The sequence below is a fragment of the Camelus ferus genome, chromosome 16, assembly GCF_009834535.1.
Source record: "Camelus ferus isolate YT-003-E chromosome 16, BCGSAC_Cfer_1.0, whole genome shotgun sequence".
Classification (NCBI taxonomy): domain Eukaryota; kingdom Metazoa; phylum Chordata; class Mammalia; order Artiodactyla; family Camelidae; genus Camelus; species Camelus ferus.
In genome coordinates, this window is record NC_045711.1 from 1,944,425 (window position 1) to 1,963,333 (window position 18,909).

The 18,909-nt window shown below is 47.6% G+C and overlaps 2 protein-coding genes across 2 annotated transcripts; both read right to left on the minus strand.

Annotated features, from left to right (window-relative positions):
- Nucleotides 1-436: 436 nt before the first annotated feature.
- CCL16 (C-C motif chemokine ligand 16) lies at nucleotides 437-4,195 on the minus strand. The gene is made up of 3 exons (XM_006174859.3): nucleotides 4,063-4,195; nucleotides 1,722-1,842; nucleotides 437-1,293 (listed from the first exon to the last, which is right to left on the minus strand). Exons 1-3 carry the CDS (start codon nucleotides 4,133-4,135, stop codon nucleotides 1,182-1,184), a joined length of 306 nt encoding a protein of 101 aa, XP_006174921.2. The 5' UTR covers nucleotides 4,136-4,195; the 3' UTR covers nucleotides 437-1,181.
- A 5,638-nt stretch (nucleotides 4,196-9,833) lies between these two features.
- On the minus strand, nucleotides 9,834-13,028 carry CCL14 (C-C motif chemokine ligand 14). The gene is made up of 3 exons (XM_006174847.3): nucleotides 12,787-13,028; nucleotides 10,855-10,969; nucleotides 9,834-10,412 (listed from the first exon to the last, which is right to left on the minus strand). Exons 1-3 carry the CDS (start codon nucleotides 12,875-12,877, stop codon nucleotides 10,325-10,327), a joined length of 294 nt encoding a protein of 97 aa, XP_006174909.1. The 5' UTR covers nucleotides 12,878-13,028; the 3' UTR covers nucleotides 9,834-10,324.
- Nucleotides 13,029-18,909: the final 5,881 nt, after the last annotated feature.

Below are 18,909 nucleotides of genomic sequence, written 5' to 3' on the forward strand. Positions count from 1 at the left end.
CCGGTCAGCTGGGGTTAGGTGGCCATCTGGGGTGGTGAGGCTGGGAGACAGGATGATGTATTTAGCACCTGGGGCCACTGGGGGCTGGTATGGGTCACTTTATCAGAATCCAAGTCACTGAATGGCCAGTTTTCAGAATGATCGCTTCCCCAAATTTATTTGTTTCTCTTAATTATATAGCTTTAGTTGCCTGGTTTTTGTTTTGCCTTCACAACACCATTTTGGGGGAATGTTGGGTTTTGTCTGAATCCGCACCCTATTGAGCTGGAGAGAGAGCAAGAAGGGGAGATTGAGTATGTATGTCTGGCCTTGGTGCCATGTGAACTCTCCAGACCCCCAAGTTTATAAATTTCTCAGGGGAATGTGGAGAAATCCCTGAAGAAAACTGAGGTTGAGTTTCTTCCACCCTAGCAGAAAGGAGACAGGAAGTTAAAAGTCAAGTCGGCCGTAAAGGAAATTTTATTTATTGAATGGCTGAGTTTTGGACCAAGATTTTTACCCCCAGCCTAGTCTCCTGCCCTTCCCTTGCCCTGCAAAGCTTAGCACGGGACCTCGGGCGTCACATCTCCTCTTTTGTTTCAATGTTCTTTCTCTCCATACCACCCTGGGAAGATCCAATGTCAGGGGACCCAGCCAAGACTCTGCGACAGGGACAAAAATCATTAGTGTCTGAACGTTCCGACCTTGGCTTGCTAAGAAAAAGTTATGTTTTAAAAGAAGAGAATAATAGAAGGAAAAAGAGATCTAGAAAGGGGATAAGGATGGACAGGAAAAGCCGAGAGTCCTGTGGGTGTTTAATGAGTCAGAGGCCAGAGGCGGTCTGGCTGGGTGGAAGCTGGCCGTGATTATTTAGGGTGGCAGGTGTACTGGAGTGCGGTGAGGACTGGAAAGCAGGGCAAGGAGGAGGGTGTGAAAGGTGCTTTTCTGTGCACTAGGAATGTCTCCTACCCTCCTCCCCTAACTTGGGCGTTTCCTCCAGAGACTGAGAAGAGAGTCAAAATACTTTCAGTTACTTTTTGGATCACTAGCCTGCTTCTGTGAGTGTGGCCCTGTCACTCGGACCACAGGGTGGTCTGCATTTTCACAGGGTGACACCTTTGTTCATTCTTGAACTTGGGCTTCCTCTGAGGCCTGATGTCGAGGAGCGGGGGTTGGCCTTTCTGTGATGTAATGACGGTGACCTAGGCCGACCTCCGGGAGGGCTGCAAAGGTACGGTGGGATCCGCGATGTAGTCTTGGACCCACTTGAGGTTGGGGTTGGCGCAGATCTGTCGGTTCTTTTTGGTGACGAAGCTGTGGAGGCAGAGTTAGACTGTCATGGGCCGTGGACTAGTTTGGGGGCCCAGTCCACACTCCCCCACTTCCAGCTCCCATGGGGCTTGCCTCATGCCTTGTGCCACCTCCCTAGGTCTCCCTCATCTGGGTCGCCTCAGGAGGCCTCCCTCTCTGGCCCCTAGACCCCATCGTCTCTTCTTGCAGCCCCTTCCTCACTCAGCCTAGACCCTCAGGCTTGGGTTTCATTATGGCCATCATTTCTTGGGCCACACAGCTGTAAATGGCAAAATCAAGAACGAAAACCCAGGCCTGTCCTGTGACAGTCAAAGCCTAGCTCTTAACCACAACTCCCCCTCTTCCAGCACGGAGACTCGCTTCTTTGCGCCCCATTCTGCCCAGGGGCTCCCTTTCCCCCTCCACAGAGATGCCTGCAGGGAAGTGCTTACATGATTGCTGGCAGGTGACAACTGAGGGCCTTTTTGTATCCCACCACCAGTTTCCTTGGCAGTACTTTCTCGTGATACTTCACGCAGCAGGTGGGTGGAAGGTTCACCCCGTCAGGAACCTCTGAGGGAATCACATTGGAATCTGAGCCAAGGAGGCAGTGAGGAAGCCCACGGCTGCCCACCTCCATCTCCCGTCCCTTGCCTTCCATTCTTCTGATGGCACAGCCACCCCTTATCAGCAGGGACTGATGATAGCTTGATGGATAAGAGAGAAAGTGAAAGAGATGAACACTCTGGGGGATGGACACATAGAAGCTTCAGCCTCTGGACTGAGTTTCATCAAGTCCAAAGGCCTGACGTATTTGCATTTGCTGGTGAACTTGGCAAACATGTTATGGCGCGCCTGTTACGTGCTGGGCTCCACAGGGGTCAAAACACGCGGGAGACAGAATCCCTACTCTCGTGTAACTTACAGACCAGGCTGGGTGAAAAGATAAATGCTACCATAGCGGTCAGGGATGGAGTCGAACTTGACACATGGTGCTATGGAAACAGAATGAGGGGCACCTATCCCAGCCCCGGGTGGTTGAGGAAGACGTCCCACAGCAGGTGGCATCTGAGTTGATTTCTGAAGGACAAGTAGGATTTAGACGGAAGAGGGGTTGGGGGATCTGGAAAAAGAAATGTAGGAAGGCCAGAGGTGGGGCGGCCCAGGTTGTCTGGGAGCACCGAACAGTTTCAGGAGGCTGCAGTGCAAGGGGAGGAGGAAGAAGAAGGAAGAGAGGATACTGAAGGGGGAGGGGAGGGCCACCACCCCTTCTGAGCTAGAGGTCCCCGGAGAGGCTGAGGTCAGGGACGGGGGGAGATGGAGGGATAAGCGGAAGTCAGAGCAGGAGGAAAAGGGTTCTCCTGAGGCTTTGGGGTCTGGCAGCCTGGGTTAGAGTCTTGACTGAATGACTTGAATCACGGGCACATTTCTTAATCTCTCTGTGTGTCTTCATCCGTCACACGTGCGTAAAAAGATAACTTTCGTTCTAGAACCCTGGGGAAGATTCGTTGAGAAAATGCTTGTCAAGCTTTGGACTCAAAGCCTGGACAGAAAGCCTCCGTCAGTGCTTGTTGTAATTAAGAGCTAATGGTAGGAACGGCCACTCTCCCAGGATGCCAGACTTGTTGGTTGGTAGCGCTGTATTTCCCTTGGGCTCCATGACTGCTCCTCAGTTGGGGACATCACGCAGGAAAGCAGGCAGAGACACCCCCACCTCCCCGGCCCCCTGAACTGCAGAGTGCAAATCCCTGACCTTTGCTTCCAGCTGGTGGCAAAGCTTGAGACTTCTTGAGAGCACCATTTGGCCCGTCTATGCTTTGGGTGGGCCATTTTCCCTTCCTGCTGGACCTTCCCAAAGGGCACTGTGGCCTCCCCACCCCCCACCAGAGGCACCTCTACAGACAGTGACCCTGGGTCTCAAGGCAGCATTTACAAAGACCAGGGGCATCCTGAGAGTGTGCAGTCAGATCACGTGGTGTGCACGACCCTTGCTCCCCCGAGTGTTTAAACAGGCAGAGTCCAGCCAGACTCTATGCCAAGGGTAGCCTTAGGGAGAAAAGAAGGGCTGAGGCAGCTGAAGGCAAGTATGTAGAAGGCCTGAGTGTGTTGGTCCCTTCCCTGTCACCAGCCCTCATAAATGATGGCAGAGGCAGGGGTAGGGTTTGTTTGGCAAAAAAAAACCCCCATTCTCCATAGGTCCCAAGCATCCCATAGCTCCCAAACCTCTCAATCCCTTTTGACTACAGACTTTATTTGGTTCTAGGGATGGAGATTGGGCCCAGAAATCCCCAAATAGTGCCCTTGGGCATCCCACTGGGACTCCTTTTGAATGCCATGATAGTCCCAGCAATCTACGCCAGACACGGCAAGCAAGGGGTGGCTAGGTTCAGACTCCCCATTCCTGGGCTTAGCCCCCAGCATCACTCAACCTGCCTCCCCGACTCCCTCCGTCCTGCCCTCCCGGAGGATCTGTGGCTTTTCTCATCTACTTGCCTTGCCTTCCTCCTCATCCCTTATGTCTATCATCGTTTCTTCCTCCTAAGAGATCATTCCTGGCCTCCATCCCCTGGACTCCTGATGTAAACTTGACCCAGCTTCCTGAAACCACCGAAACCACCCCAGAAGGATGTGGACCACAGCCCAGCTCCGCTTACAAAGGGGGAGTTTGAGGACAGCAGCTATGCGCGCAGGAGGGGAGAGTCCCCGGGGCGGCTGACGTCTGGGATCTGACCTCGCGGCCAGCTGCCCCGTTCCCTTTTCTCACTGCTGCCCTACAGGGGCAGGTGGACTCACTTGGCTGGCTGTGAACAGCAGAAGTAGTGAAGATGAGGATGAGGAGGAAGAGGGCAGCCACGGAGAACTTCATCCTCTCAGAGGGGTGGTTCAGCTCCTGGGGAGGACTGAGCAGAGACGTCCTCCTTGCCGGTCGTCCACTCGGACCTCTCAGCTCTCTGGACTCTGACCATTTCAGAGGGGGTGGAGGGAGAGAGACAACGGGCCTCCCTCGGTATTTGCTGGAAGGGAGGGCGGTGGAGGGCGGGGTCTGGCACAAGTTAAATTCAGGTAAGATTTGAATCCGTGTGAAGGTGAAAACAAGAGAAAGGTCCGAGTGTGGTGAACTGTGTGTCAGCACCTTGCATGACTTAATCCTCACAGCAGGGATTAGAGATTTTTCACCCTTATTTTGCGAATGAGGCCACTGAGGCTTACGGAGGTTAAATAAATTGTCCACAGTCACATGGGTGGGGGGCTGATGGGCAGTCCTGAAAACCAGATCCCTGGGATTTCCCCATGTTCCTGCTGATCTGTTTTGGGGAAGCTGAGAGAGAGGGCTGGACGGACCCAGTTTCCCCAGATGAGCAGTCTTTGGGAGGGCAAGCAGAAAGCAGGATTAGAGGGAGCATAGACTGAGGCAAGGGTGGAGCAGTGCCCTCTGAAAAGTCTGTCCCCCATCCCCAGTCCAAGGGCACATGACTGAGCTCACTCTTCACTGTCACAGATTGTACTACTGACACTCCCAAAAGTGCCTCACGCTTGGCCCCCCCTTGTCACTGAGGTGTTTGGTGTGTCAGTCCAGGTTTTCATTTATCTCTTTGGACCTTCAACATGGAGCCAGGTTTTTTTTTTTTTTTTTTTTTTAACATTTTTTATTGATTTATAATCATTTTACAATGTTGTGTCAAATTCCAGTGTTCAGCACAATTTTTCAGTCATTCATGGACATATACACACTCATTGTCACATTTTTTTCTCTGTGAGTTATCATAACATTTTGTGTATATTTCCCTGTGCTATACAGTGTAGTTACCTATTCTACAATTTTGAAATCCCAGTCTATCCCTTCCCACCCTCCACCCCCCTGGCAACCACAAGTCTGTATTCTCTGTCTGTGAGTCTATTTCTGTCCTGTATTTATGCTTTGTTTTATTGTTTGTTTGTTTGTTTGTTTTTGTTTTTTAGATTCCACATATGAGCGATCTCATATGGTATTTTTCTTTCTCTTTCTGGCTTACTTCACTTAGAATGACATTCTCCAGGAGCATCCATGTTGCTGCAAATGGCATTATGTTCTCAGTTTTTATGGCTGAGTAGTATTCCATTGTATAAATATACCACCTCTTCTTTATCCAGTCACCTGTTGATGGACATTTAGGCTGTTTCCATGTCTTGGCTACTTGTAAATAGTGCTGCTATGAACATTGGGGTGCAGGTGTCATCCTGAAGTAGGAGTTCCTTCTGGATACAAGCCCAGGAGTGGGATTCCTGGGTCATATGGTAAGTCTATTCCTAGTCTTTTGAGGAATCTCCACACTGTTTTCCATAGTGGCTGCACCAAACTGCATTCCCACCAGCAGTGTAGGAGGGTTCCCCTTTCTCCACAGCCTCTCCAGCATTTGTCATTTGTGGATTTTTGAATGACGGCCATTCTGACTGGTGTGAGGTGATACCTCATTGTAGTTTTGATTTGCATTTCTCTGATAATTAGTGATATTGAGCATTTTTTTCATGTGCCTTTTGATCATTTGTATCATACGAGAATATTATGAAAAAACTATATGGAACCAAACTGGATAACCTAGAGGAGATGGACAAGTTTCTGGAAACATACTGTCCACCAAGACTGAATCAAGAAGAATCTGAACACTTGAACAATCCGATCACTAGAAAGGAAATAGAAATAGCAATTAAAAACCTCCCTACAAATAAAAGTCCAGGACCAGACAGCTTCACCGGAGAATTCTACCAAACATACAAAGAAGAACTCATACCAGTCCTTCTCAAACTCTTCCAGACGATTGAAAAGGAGGGAATACTCCCAAACTCATTCTTTGAAGCCACCATCACCCTGATACCAAAACCAGGCAAAGACACTACAAAAAAAGAGAATTATAGGCCAATATCACTGATGAACATAGACGCCAAAATCCTCACCAAAATTTTAGCAAATAGAATCCAACAACACATAAAAAAGATTATACATCATGACCAAGTGGGGATTCATCCCAGGGACACAAGGCTGGTTCAACATACATAAATCAATCAATGTAATACATCACATCAACAAGAGAAAGGACAAAAAACACATGATCATCTCAATCAATGCTAGAAAAAGCATTTGATAAAATTCAACACCCATTTATGATAAAAACTCTCGCCAAAGTGGGTATAGAGGGAACATATCTCAACATAGTAAAAGCTATATATGACAAACCTACAGCCAGCATAGTACTCAACGGTGAAAAACTCAAAAGCTTCCCACTAAAATCTGGACAAGACAAGGCTGCCCACTATCACCACTCCTATTCAACATAGTCCTGGAAGTCCTAGCCACAGCAATCAGGCAAGAGAAAGAAATAAAAGGGATCCAAATTGGAAAAGAAGAGGTAAAAGTGTCACTATATGCTGACGACATGTTACTATATATAGAAAACCCTAAAAGGTCCACACAAAAGCTACTAGAGCTGATTGAAGAATTCAGCAAGGTAGCAGGTTACAAGATTAACGTTCAAAAATCAGTTGCATTTCTTGACACTAACAATGAATCAACAGAAAAAGAAAGTAAAGAAACAATCCCCTTTAAAATAGCACCCAAAGTAATAAAATATCTGGGAATAAATCTAACCAAGGAGGTGAAAGAATTATACACAGAAAACTATAAACCATTGATGAAGGAAATTAAAGAAGACTTTAAAAAATGGAAAGATATTCCATGCTCTTGGATTGGAAGAATCAATATTGTTAAAATGGTCACACTGCCCAAGGCAATCTAGAGATTTAATGCAATCCCTATCCAATTACCCAGGACATATTTCACAGAACTAGAAAAAATCATAATCAAATTCATATGGAACCATCAAAGACCTAGAATTGCCAAAGCATTACTGAAGAGAAAGAAAGAGGCTGGAGGAATAACTCTCCCAGACTTCAGACAATACTATAGAGCTACAGTCATCAAGACAGCATGGTATTGGTACCGAAACAGACATATAGACCAATGGAACAGAATAGAGAGCCCAGAAATGAACCCACAAACTTTTGGTCAACTCATCTTTGACAAAGGAGGCAAGAATATACAATGGAATAAAGACAGTCTCTTCAGCAAATGGTGTTGGGAAAACTGGACAGCAGCATGTAAAACAATGAAGCTAGAACACTCCCTTACACCATACACAAAAATCAACTCAAAATGGATCAAAGACTTAAACGTAAGACAAGATACAATAAACCTCCTAGAGGAAAACATAGGCAAAAGATTATCTGACATACATTTAAAAATTTTTCTCCTAGAAGAAATAAAAGCAAGAATAAACAAATGGGACCTAATGAAACTTACAAGCTTCTGCACAGCAAAGGAAACCAGAAGTAAAACAAGAAGAAAACCTACGGAATGGGAGAAAATTTTTGCAAGTGAAACCGACAAAGGCTTGATCTCCAGAATATATAAGCAGCTCATACGACTCAATAAGAAAAAAATAAACAATCCAATCCAAAAATGGGCAGAAGACCTAAACAAGCAATTCTCCAAGGAAGACATACAAATGATCAAAAAGCACATGAAAAAATGCTCAATATCACTAATTATCAGAGAAATGCAAATCAAAACTACAATGAGGTATCACCTCACACCAGTCAGAATGGCCGTCATTCAAAAATCCACAAATGACAAATGCTGGAGAGGCTGTGGAGAACAGGCAACCCTCCTACACTGCTGGTGGGAATGCAGTTTGGTGCAGCCACTATGGAAAACAGTGTGGAGATTCCTCAAAAGACTAGGAATAGACTTACCATATGACCCAGGAATCCCACTCCTGGGCTTGTATCCAGAAGGAACCCTACTTCAGGATGACACCTGCACCCCAATGTTCATAGCAGCACTATTTACAACAGCCAAAACATGGAAACAGCCTAAATGTCCATCAACAGGTGACTGGATAAAGAAGAGGTGGTATATTTATACAATGGAATACTACTCAGCCATAAAAACCGACAACATAATGCCATTTGCAGCAACATGGATGCTCCTGGAGAATGTCATTCTAAGTGAAGTAAGCCAGAAAGAGAAAGAAAAATACCATATGAGATCGCTCATATGTGGAATCTAAAAAAACAAAAACAAAAACAAACAAACAAAAACAAAGCGTAAATAAAGGACAGAAATAGACTCACAGACAGAGAATACAGACTTGTGGTTGCCAGGGGGGTGGAGGGTGGGAAGGGATAGACTGGGATTTCAAAATTGTAGAATAGGTAAACAAGATTCCACTGTATAGCACAGGGAAATATACACAAAATGTTATGATAACTCACAGAGAAAAAAATGTGACAATGAGTGTGTATATGTCCATGAATGACTGAAAAATTGTGCTGAACACTGGAATTTGACACAACATTGTAAAATGATTATAAATCAATAAAAAATGTTAAAAAAAAAAAAAAAAAAGGGCAGAAGACCTAAACAAGCAATTCTCCAATGGAGCCAGTTTTAATTTAGGTCTAGTTGGCGAATCCCTCCTGGGCGCTCGCAGTGTGGGCTAATCCAATCGTGGCCAGCAGAGGGCGCCCCAACACCGCGAGCCTGACAACCTGCTTCTGCGTCCCTAAGTTCCAACTTCTGCCCTCTGGCTTTGGCTGAGGCTGGACTGGTCCCTCAGCATCTTCTCTCTTCAGACTGCCTCAGGAGCCCATTCCAAGTTGAAGGGAGTGTTCAGGAAGGAACTGGAAGATGGGGGAGTGTTTGCCTTTGATGAACTGTGAGCTTTATAGGTGTGATGGAGTGTTTCAGGAGATGGCTGCAGAGGGAGGCAGGGGCAAAACAAGGACTATGAGGATCTTTATGGAGCTTGCTGTTTGGTGTGACCGCTCACAAATAGAGAAAAACATATAATGCATTTACTGCTGGTGGTTTCAAGGCAGTTAGTGGTGGTGAATCTGTGGCTTTTTATAGGAGGTGGGGGGTATGTATCATATATGTGGGATACCTCCTTGACCTCTGTTTATGGAGGCCAGGAGATCTGAGGAAGCCTGGCTGTACCTTCAGTGTGCAGGTGCCCTTTTAGCCCTTGTCTGTGGAGGCCAGGGAATGGTGGTCACAGGCCTACACTGAGCATGCTCTTCCTCTGAGTGCACAGAGCTCCTTGAACCTGGAAGATGGGTCTGAGAGCCTTTAGGGGCAGCTGTCTGTTATTCTTGAAGCAGAAGCTTCCTCTTGATTCCCGCCTCATTCCATCCATTCACCCATCCACTCACCCATCCACCCATCCATTCATCCATCCACTCACCCATCCACCCATTGATCCATCCATTCACCCACCCATCCATCCACCCACCCACCCACCCATGCATCATCCACCTATCCATCCATCTGATTCCTGAGCACTTGGTGTGGGCCACATTTTTTGCTATGCCTTATGTAGGACACAAAAATGAGTAAAACAATATAGTACAACATAAGTGGATGGGGAAGAATTGGATAAAATACAACCATGAATCACTCCTATCCCAGCCAGGAGGGAACAAAGAAAAAGGCCTTGGGACCAACACAGAAAAAGACTATGGAGTTTGACTGCTATGGAGAGGCCTTTATGAAGATTTACCTGCAAAATCAGACGATAATTCTTAGCTTTACATTTGTGAAACTTGAGTAAGATAATGCACACGGACTGCTTAGCAGCGCGCTTGGGATACAACAAATGGCGTCTGATATTATTGTGGTTCTTATTTTGTAAGGTGATCTTTCTCACTTTCTGCTCAGCTTCCCACAACCTCCATCACAGGCCTGGCCCATCTTTTGCACCATGTTCTGGCCAAATTTCTGCAGAGTGAGGCTTGAAGCTGAGGGTGCCACCCCGGGCCAGGCTCACCAGTGTGCTCAGTTCATTGCCAATGGAAATTCAGTACAAATGAATGAGGGCAGGGAAGGGCATGAATGGTCTTTAATTCAAGGTAGGGCAGCTCCTGGGAGGCTGGCTGGGGCTGAGTTGGGAGTAGGGGTGGGTGTTCAGTCCCTTCTCTTTAAGGTTCTGAGCAGGGTCCTTCTCCATTATATCTGGGTCACTCAGATCTTCTCCAGCTCCTGGATGTAGTCCTGGACCCAGTCATCTCTGGGGTTGGCACAGATGACATGGCCCTTTTTGGTGATGAAGCTGTGGCACAAGAAGGGAGAAGGATTACAAACTGAGGGTCCAGCAGCCAGGAAGTCCAGTGTCAGTCTTTCCTTCCTTGCAAATTCCTCATGGGACCTAGATTGGTTCTCCTTCCTTTGTTAGAGGCAGCCTGGGGCCAGCATCCTTTCTGAGACAAGCCCTTGAGCCCCTCAGGGCCCCTAGACCCACCTAGTCTCGGTGTCCCCACTAGTGCCCTCCTGCCTCCTGTTCCCCTCCTCTACCCTTCCCCATCGGTGAGGCCAGCTTCCTCCTGGCCCCAGCGGGCCCCGGATAGGCCAGAAGCCCCCAGGTTGCCCCTTGGCTGCCTCTCCCTGTGTTGACACACCAGAGAAGCCCCCTGGGGAGTCCCGGTTCCCAGTTCACCCGGCCCCAAGGCCCTGCAGGCTGCCCTCCCCCAGTGCAGGGTATGGGTGCCACCTACACAATTCCAGGGTTGACGCACTGGCTGCTGGACTCATAATAGCCTAAAATCCGCCAACGTGGGATTGCACGGGTCACGTAGGTGAAGCAGCACTCGGCGGGGTGGTAAGGTGATCCTGGGAAGAAGGCATGGAGGGAAGCTGAGATCGGCCCCTGTTAAAGACAACCCCCCCCCGGCTGCCTTTGCAACCCCAAGGGGTAGAGGAGGGAAAGAAGGAGGGGACAGCCCCCCAGAATTCAGAGGCAGAGCTACAGGGAAACTCAGTCCTCTGGGCTCCCTTTGAAACTATTCCCCTGGCTCCTCTCCTCATCAGCGATCACCCTGCTTCCATTCTCCATCCCCTCCTAGAAGGACTGGCTAATGACTTTCAACCCCAGATGGAAGAGCAGTCAAGCCTGGATATTCTCAGTGAGCACACACCATCCCTGGGGGCAGCTGGCAGAGATGCTTCAAGAGGAGGGATATCGGGAAGAAATCCCAATAGGGGTTGGGACACTTGCCATTTGGGAATGCAGACCCTGCCCCTTCCAGTGCCCCCATTTCGCCCATGTCCCCACTGAACGCATGCCCTGCAAAGAGGGTGGGATATCCACACCAAGCCCCAAGGACGACAGCCAGGGAGCCGGGGCACACTGTTCTAACCCCACCTTGCCTCTGCTGGCTTTGTGCCCGTCGCCCCAATTGCCCTCTGTATCCTCATCTGTCAGTGAGGCTGTTGGACTGGGTCGGTGGGTTTTATATGGAGCTTTCTGGAGGCACGGATGCACTTGAGAGTGCAGTTGTGTGTAAAGGACCCCATCCACCTTTTTTTTTTTTCCCCATTTTACATATTGAGCCTCCCGTGTAAGATTTTGCTGGAAGAAAAAGTTTCCTGGTTAAAACATTTTTTTTTTTTAAAGGAGGTACTGGATATTGAACCAAGGACCTCATACATACTAAGCACATGTTTTACCACTGAGCTATACCCCACCCCTAAAACATTTTTTTTAATCACACTGGACTTTTTCAGTTATTTTTTGATTCTGAAATTTCATGGCTTTTGTCAGAGGTACAAGGGGGTAACAGCAAAGTCACACTTAGATTGACTTATGGGGGTAGGGGGAAGGGCATTTCAGATTAAAGGCCCTGCAGTTATGAGGTACAGTGGGGGTGTGCAAGTTATGTGGCCCCCCTGGACAGAAATGTGCACAGGGATGGCTTCAGGGATCACTGAGGGTGGCCAGGTGCTTGGGTGAAAAGGGAGGGGTCCTGTTATCCAGCACCATTCCCGGCAGCATCCTCACTACCCAAAGAATGGAATAAAGAATCCCCTGGTCCCCAGGGAGCCACTCCCACTGCATTCCTCTGGGCTGACTTTTCAGAGGCAGATCAAACTTGAGGCTAGATTTATTTCAGCAGCCTTCTGTTTCCCTTCAGTTTCTGGAAAGGAAATGAGGCCAAGTTGCAGGGTGGGAATATTCTTGGTTGTAAAGGCAGCTCATTCTAAGAAATAAGCTGAGAAAAGGTGGCCTAGGCAGGACCCCCGAACTGTTGCTTCCCCCCCACTCCCCAACTGCGTAACCAGGCGATGCTGCACTCATGGGGTTAGGTGGACCCTGCAAGCAGCCTGGGTCCAAATCCCAGGAGATAAATGGACAATATGGCCTTTAGGGGCTCCAGATACTTCTCCCCAGTCTCCCTAGGGTTAATGACCCCAAATGGGGTGGGCCAGTCTTTTGCTTAATGGCAAAGAGAGATGAATTGAGTGAGTGAAGAGAGAGGCTGGCCTCACTGCATGGCCTTGGAGGGAAGGGGACTGGTCCTGGGCAGAGTGAGGATGGAACCAGTCTAACAAGACACCAGACCTCCCTAGAGCACTCCTCCTGTATTCCCAGCAACCCTACTCCTGATTCATTACAGGGACCAGGTTAGAAGATGAGGTGTTGCACTCACGTGGAGAGAATTCAGCCTCAGACCGCAGGGCGATGGGAAGGAGGAGGAGGAGGAGGAGGAGGCAGGAGACGGTTGCCATGGAAGCCTTCATCTTCTGGTGCAGGGAGCCGCTGCAGGGAGAGAGCTGGCCTGGTAGGGGCTTCTGAACCTCCTGGGCTGAGAATGTTTTGAGAAATGTTCATCGAGGCAAAATGTTTTTTAGTATAAGGGAACTAAGATGCCAAAGGGAAGTAGGAAGCAGTGGATTTCTCAGCGATTTCATATCCTCAGCAATTTTGGTTGAGGGTGGAGTGAAGGAAGTATGGGGAGCCAAGATTTCAGGGAGGAAATTGTCCTCCATCCCCAGTGGGAATGAGTTTAACCCTTCGAGGTTAGCTCTTAGTCGTAGAAAGACCATGGGCACAGGGGCTCAGGGACACTGTCTCAGACTTAGCAGAAGATCTCAAGGCTGGGATGTGTCCTGTGCCCAGTTCCTGTTCCAGGTCTTAGAACAAGGCCGATGGGGGCTGGAGATTCAGGATCTGTTCATCTGGAGATCAGAGAGGATTTGGGGTAATAGGATGAGGTCTGGAGGCCCCCACATCAGGTCTAGGAAGTCTTCACTTAAGCTCTTCAGCAGAACCTTTGCCTCCCAGCCTCATCCCCATCCCCCTGCTGAACCCTGCGGTGAACGTGCCATGATGCTCAGTGGATACTTTATTTAACAGGTCTTATACAGTGATGGTTGCTTTAATACACACTGGCCACTGTCCCAAATGCTTCGTGAATGTTAGCCCTTGTAATCTTCATAGCGGTTGAGGAAACTGAGGCACAGAGAGCAGACAGAACTCGCCCAAGCTCTGACCATTGACAAGTAGACTTAGGGCTCCAACTCAGGCAGTCTGGCTCCCAAGTCTGAGTTCTTTTTAGAGGGGCAGGTAACTAGGTTTATTTTTATTTATTTTTTTAATGGAGGTACTGGGGATTGAACTTGGGACCTCGTACATGCTAAGCCCACACTCTACCACTGAGCTACACCCTCCCCTCAAGTCTATGCTCTTAACCACTACGCTGTGGAGAAGAAACATGTGCACAAAGCTGTCTCTAAAAATGCCCTGGCTTCTCTACAAAGCCTTACCTATCTGAGCTCAGGTAGTGAATCCCTTTGGGAACCTTCTCCTGGTTTCTGACCTTCATTACAGAGAAGCTCTATGGGAACCTAGAAAATGCCTAGTTTGGGGATGGCGAGTGGGTCTCATTGATTAGTGGTGGACTGGAGCTCCAGGTTGGATGTCTATGCATCACGTGAGTGACATGTGCTTTCTGTGAAGGTGCAGTTTGCATGCTGTGTGTTTGCCATCCTTAGATTCATCTAAACTGGTCATTTACGGAGGAGGAATTGGGCTCAGGAAGGGCCAGAGGCTTGCTCATGTTCGCAGAATGATTTGGTTGCAGGACAGATCCACCTCTGCAGACTCTCAGCCCGGGGGCCTTGACCGTGGCCTTCTTGAGGGGACTTGCAACGTTCTGCTTGCTCTCGTGGTTAGAAGGCTGTTTACATCTTCTCACCTCCACACACTAGGGCAGGGCAGGCCTAGCACAGAGCAGGTGATTTCTAAATATGTTTTAGAAGAAGGATGAATACATAAATTGGGCTGGTCTAAGTACGTGTATTTCACAGGAAGTAGCTGAATTTTCATGCTTAGGTGCTGAGACAGTCATTTATTCAAAATTTTCTGTATTTGTTGTCGATAACAAAACTATTTAAACTCCTCCAGTCCAGTATTAAGAACTGTCATTAGGGACAATCTAAGGAAACAAGCTGTTTCTGGGAAGAGTATGAGTTGGGAAGAAACAGTGATGACTTTGTTTTTGTGGAGACTAGCCGACCTGCCAAGATCTTTACAGGAAGATCTTTACAGGAAAGTTCTTTATTTTTCAAGCAGTTATTGAGTTCCTACCTAAATTAGATACGCTCATTGTTATAATAAACAACCCCTAACTCTCAGGAGAGTAATTAAATGGAGGTTTATTTCTTGCTCATGTCACAGTCCAGTGTGGTCAGCAGTGAGATGAGGGCGGGTGTGTGTTGGGAAAGTCACCCAGTCAGGGACCAAGCCTTCTCCTCTCTCGTGGTGCCACCATTTCCAACAAGAGACCTCCAAATTTGCTACCCAAGGGGAGAAGCAGAGGATTGGCAGGTTTTTATGGCCCATTTCTGGAAATGGTATAAATTACTTTCACTTACACCCCATGGCCGAAATGAAGTCACTTGACTCCAACTTAATGACAAAGGCATGGAAGATAAAGATTATCTGTGTGTGCCCAGGAGGCAGAGAGAATGGGTCTAGTGACCATATTACTTCCTTGCTATAATAGCACATGCCAGGTACTGGGCTAGGCTTGGAGGTGGGAATGAAGATGACCCTGACCTCAGATGACTCACCGCTCAAAGAGGGACTCAAAAAAGTAATTGAAAATTGCAGTGCAGAGGGATGAATGGAATTTGGCAGCAATATAATCAGAGATGTTAAAGGCTCTCTTGTTGTCTGTGGATGAGTATGCGGTGCCTGTAAAAAATGTTAAAAATGTTTTTCAATGGGGAGGGTATAGCTCAGTGGCAGAGTGTGCACTTAGCATGCACGAGGTCCCGGGTGTAGTCCCCAGAACCTCCATTAAAATAAGTAAGTAGATAAATAAATATAATTACCCCTTCCCCTAAAAAAGAAACCAAAAGAATACTAAAAAAAAAAAAAAAAAAGTTTCTCAAAGCAGCACATATTCTTTGATTTAAAAAAAATTGAATAACATGGGAAGTGTGTATAGGACCCTCATTGTTTACTTCTTTGCCATGTCCTCTCTAGGTAACAAATCTTCTACCTCCACTGGCCTTAACCAAGTGGGTCATGCCCTCTGCCCCAGCCCTGGCCCACACCAAGACAAAAGGGGCTAAGCCGTATTACTTTTAAAATAATGTCTGTGGTTCTAAAAGTAGAAGAGGAAAGATACGGATAATTTTTTTTTTACAGCTCTTCAGCTCACTTTTTTTCTAGCTATTTCAAATAACTTCTAAGATTTTTTACTTTTAAAAATTCAAAACTGGTCATCAGACTCATTTAGCCATGTTTAAACTTTTCCCACTTGTATATTTCTTTTGTAATTAAGCAGCTTTGATAAGTTGCATCATGAAAAAAAAAATCAAGAAGTAACACAAGTCAGCCAGCCCATTGTTTGTTTGTTTGTTGTTGAAAAGACAATGAAGACTCTCCCCTTCTCCCCCAATTCTTTGACATTATTTTCTGGTTACTAAAGGAATATATGCTTTCTGCAAAAGTTGCAAACAGCTGAAGTTACAAAGTTGAGACTGAGAGTTCTCTTCAGATTTCCACTCCACACTCCAGCACCCTCATTACCTGGGAACTGGGAGGAAATGCTGATTCTTTGGCCCCAGCGAGTCCTACTGAGTCAGAATTTCTGGGGATGGGACCTAGCAATCTGTGTTTTAACAAGCCCTCCAGGTGATTCTTGTCCATGCTGAAGTTTCCGAAGCCTTGATCTATAGCACAGCATCCTAACTGCTGTGCTTATAATATGTTGGTCTCTTCAGCCCTTGGGCTGCCTGACTGGGGCCTGGGGAGGCCCGAGTCGCAGCCTGGCTGTCCCCGTGACAAACTGCCTCATCATTTTAATGCAGTGTGGTGTAATAATTTAGAGATTTAGTGAGGATTCAGATATGATTCTTTTTTTAACATTTTTTATTGATTTATAATCATTTTACAATCTTGTGTCAAATCAGATATGATTCTTGAACACAGATGTCATATTCCTATTTTCAGTCTTCTCTATACACTGGAATATTCCTTTTTTTTTTTTTACTTTGTTAATGGAATTTTATTAAAGTCATTGAATAAGTCATTGAACAAGGGGGGCTAATGATAGCTGAATAGCACAGAAAGCTCATGCAAGATGGTGTTTTGTCCTACTCACCGTACTTTTCCCCAGTGCCTAGAAGAGGGCTTGACATGTCATAGAAGTTCAGAAACTAGTTCCTGAATTAATATTCCCAGTATTATGGAAGTCACTGTGTCCTCTTCTCTTACACATGGATGGGCAGGAGTCTCGTTTCTGTTCTCAAGTTTTCCCTAATGTCTCTCACAACGGATAACATAAAGTAATCATGCAGCCATGATCTCTTTCAGGAGTCCAGAGAAAGGGACGGGATGCTTCGTCCAGCATAGTGAGGAAAGGTTTTATGGTGGCATCTAAACCGAATCTTGCAGGGTGGGTTGAGTTTTGCCGGGAAGGCTGGGAGGAGGGGCATTTCTGGCAGAGGCACCGCAGAAAGCAAGGAAGCAAAAAAGGAACACGTTGTTTTTGAGGAACTGGGAAAAGAGAGTGTTTTGAGTATTATGCAATTGACCTGACATGACACACCATTGTCTCCTCAAAGAGCTCAAAGAACTGCTGTGATTTTCCAGATGCCTGGTCAGAAGGGAAAGGCGCCGTTTCCATCCCTCGTTTCTGTTCAGCTGCTGTTGTGCCCAAAGCCTTGACCAGGAGACACCTGGCCCTCTGCCAGCTACACGGCTCAGTGGCCTGGGCTCACCATTTCATTCTCCTGGGCTAACAGCTCGAGCAGGCGGACAACCCAGTGCAACCATACACATTGCCCGTGGGTCTAGCCCTGCTTTCATGCAACAACTCTTTGAGATCTTCAAGTGTCTGAAACAAAATCTCAGCAGAAGAGCCAAAAGCTGCTATTGCCACCATAAGTGAAGAAACAACAGGAAAGACCATAAGCGGGTCAAAATCCGGGCCAGAACCCTGAGCATCTGTGTTTGCCTCTTTCACCTCCCCCAAATCCCATTGAAATGACTGAGTAAGTATGAAAACAAAACATTCATTAAAAAAACTTATAGAAGCAGTAGGGAATCCGAAAAGACAACAGCAGCTGATCACAGGTGAGAAATTTCTGTTCTATATAAAGGACATTTGTCATTTTGGTGGCAAAACCCAAGGCGACTGAAGAAACCTGTATCCTCATGTAGGTGATGGAGAAGATCATTGAGAAAACATTTTCCCATCACGACCCTGGGTCACCCAAAGATCAGAGTCAGGAGGTGCTGGGAGACAAAGCTTGGGTCCAAAGAACAAGCTAGGACCTTGCCAGTCCCCACTTCAGGACAGTCGGTTACGAGGTTTGCCCCAGGATAAACTACAAGCATAAATGAAGAAAGGTATCTGCTGTGGGAACCTCCAGAGGGGACCACGGGACAGAGAGAATTGGGCTGGGCCCTGGGTAACTTCTGGTCAAAGACAAGAAGAGAGCAAGGTAGGGTCTGGCCTGCTGGTGGGCAGGCTGGTTCCGCAGGCTGGTGTCTGCACCCTGGTGGGTGAGGCTGGTCCAGAGGCTAAAGTAGGCTTCCTGGAGGGCAGGGCCAGGGCTGTGGGGACCCTGGGGCTGCTGCCTGCCCACTGCTGGGTGGAGCTGAGTTCTGGGCCTTCTGGTGGATGGGGCTGTGCCAGAGGTGGTTGTGGGCTCAGGGGGTCTTAAGGCAGCCTGTCTGCTGAAGGTGGGGCTGTGTTCCCACTCAGTTGGTTGCTTGGCCTGAGGCATTCACAAGCTGTTGGGCCAGGGCAAGTCTGGATCCTGGGGCTAGTAAGCTAGAGGGGGGATCCCACAATGTGCCCACCAGCACCAGTGTCCATCCGTGTGGTAGAAGGAGGCCCCAAGAATAGCTGCTACCAGTGTCTGTGTCCCCAGGGTGAGATGCAGTTGCCTTTTGCCTCTCTGGGAGACTCTCCAAGATGTGCAGGTGGGTCTGACCCAGGCTTCTATCAAATTACTGCTTTTGCCCTGGGTCCCGGAGCATGTGACATTTTCTGTGTGCCCTTTAAGAGTGTAGTCTCTATTTCCCGCTGTCCTCTGGGACTGCCCAGATTAAGCCCTGCTGGCCTTCAAAGCCAAATTCTCTGGGGGCTTGTCTTCCCGATGCAGGACCCCTGGGCTCAGGAGTGGAGCTCAGACCTCTCACTCCTTTGGGAGAAACTCTGCAATGTAATTATTCTCCGGTTTGTGGGTCACTCACCAGAGAGTAAGGGACTTGGCTGTATCGCCAGTCTGCCTCCTGCCCAACTCATTGT